The sequence below is a fragment of the Trypanosoma conorhini genome (genome assembly GCF_003719485.1).
Source record: "Trypanosoma conorhini strain 025E chromosome Unknown Tco_14.4_contig_01593, whole genome shotgun sequence".
Classification (NCBI taxonomy): Eukaryota; Euglenozoa; class Kinetoplastea; order Trypanosomatida; family Trypanosomatidae; genus Trypanosoma; species Trypanosoma conorhini.
This window is the reverse complement of record NW_021705677.1, coordinates 1-1,159: the sequence shown is the minus strand read 5'-3', so window position 1 is coordinate 1,159 and position 1,159 is coordinate 1. Positions and strand designations below refer to the sequence as shown.

At 57.5% G+C, this 1,159-nt stretch overlaps 1 protein-coding gene across 1 annotated transcript; it reads right to left on the bottom strand.

The window, feature by feature from the left end:
• Positions 1-314: 314 nt before the first annotated feature.
• On the bottom strand, positions 315-1,013 carry Tco025E_10290 (uncharacterized protein; the record flags this gene model as incomplete). The annotated part of the gene is made up of 1 exon (XM_029377069.1): positions 315-1,013. One exon carries the CDS (start codon positions 1,011-1,013, stop codon positions 315-317), a length of 699 nt encoding a protein of 232 aa, XP_029222838.1.
• Positions 1,014-1,159: the final 146 nt, after the last annotated feature.

The window sequence follows — 1,159 nt, the reverse complement described above, 5'->3', positions numbered from 1 at the left end:
TACCTGCCCCTTTTCTCTTGCGCGTCCAAACTATTTTACTCCGCCTTCTCTGCTTTTTCGTACACAAGCACGAAAAACAAAATAAAGGGGAACTGTTTGCCTTTTTTTTTGTTCCTTGTTTTTCACTTCCTTATTTGCACCGCTTCCTCATGGCGCTTTTTTTTTTTGATTGTTTGCTTCTTTTACTTTTACTTTTTGTAAAACGCCGCCCACTGCTTCAGACAAAAGACACAACAGCGGGGTGCGTGCAAAGGCGTGGGAAAGGGCAGGAAAGATGTCGCGGCGCAGAGATTCCAAGTCCCACCTGGCGGACTTCATCCGTCGACTACGCGAGCAAACCCGCCCAGGCACCACGGAGGCTCCGGGGGCGCGGCGAGGGGGCGGCGGTGGACGCTACGCCCCCTCGTTTCCAGGGCAAGTCGTGCTGGCGAACGCGCCCACTCGCGGCAGATCTTTTCTCCCACGCCCGCGCCCGGATACTGGGGACGTGAGTGAGGCCAGTCCTGGCGCAGCTGTGGCGTTGCCGCCGGCTCAGCGCGCACGCTGTCAGCGACAGGAGACACGGGCCCCACGCCCTGAAGGGGCAGTGGAGGGGGCACCGGAGGGTTTGCAAGGGCGCCGACGCCCCCCTGCGAATAACGCCCCCCCGGAGGCCCAAAGAACAACGGACCCCGCCGCAGTCCTCCATTCCACACTTGGAGGCAGCCAAGCGCGTGGCGGCGGTGCTTCCGCTTTGGGACGCGCAGCAAGGCCGGGGGTTGCAGGGCTTGGAAGAGGCAGAGGAAACGGCCGGGGCGCCGGGGCGCGTGGAAAGCACAGGAGAGCAGAGTAGCGTTAACGTGCTTGTTCGTCCCCATCGCCAGCGGCTTCTGTGCGAACGCGCGGCAAGTGCCCATAATCAGGGCAAGGGAGAGCAGTGAAAAGCTGATTCGCAAACATGGCATGAGTGTGATGGGCGTAAATAAACTAGCTCGTGTCGCGAGTGCGCGAGAAACGCACCGCTGCATCTGCATTTTGTGAATACACGACTAAAGAAGTGGGGCAACGAAAGGGGGAAAAAAGGAATAAAATAACAAAGAAAAAGAGAAAAGACGTTAGTAGTCCTTAAAAGTATTTTTTTTTTTTTGGGGGGGGGGGGCTGTTTGACTACTACGGACCG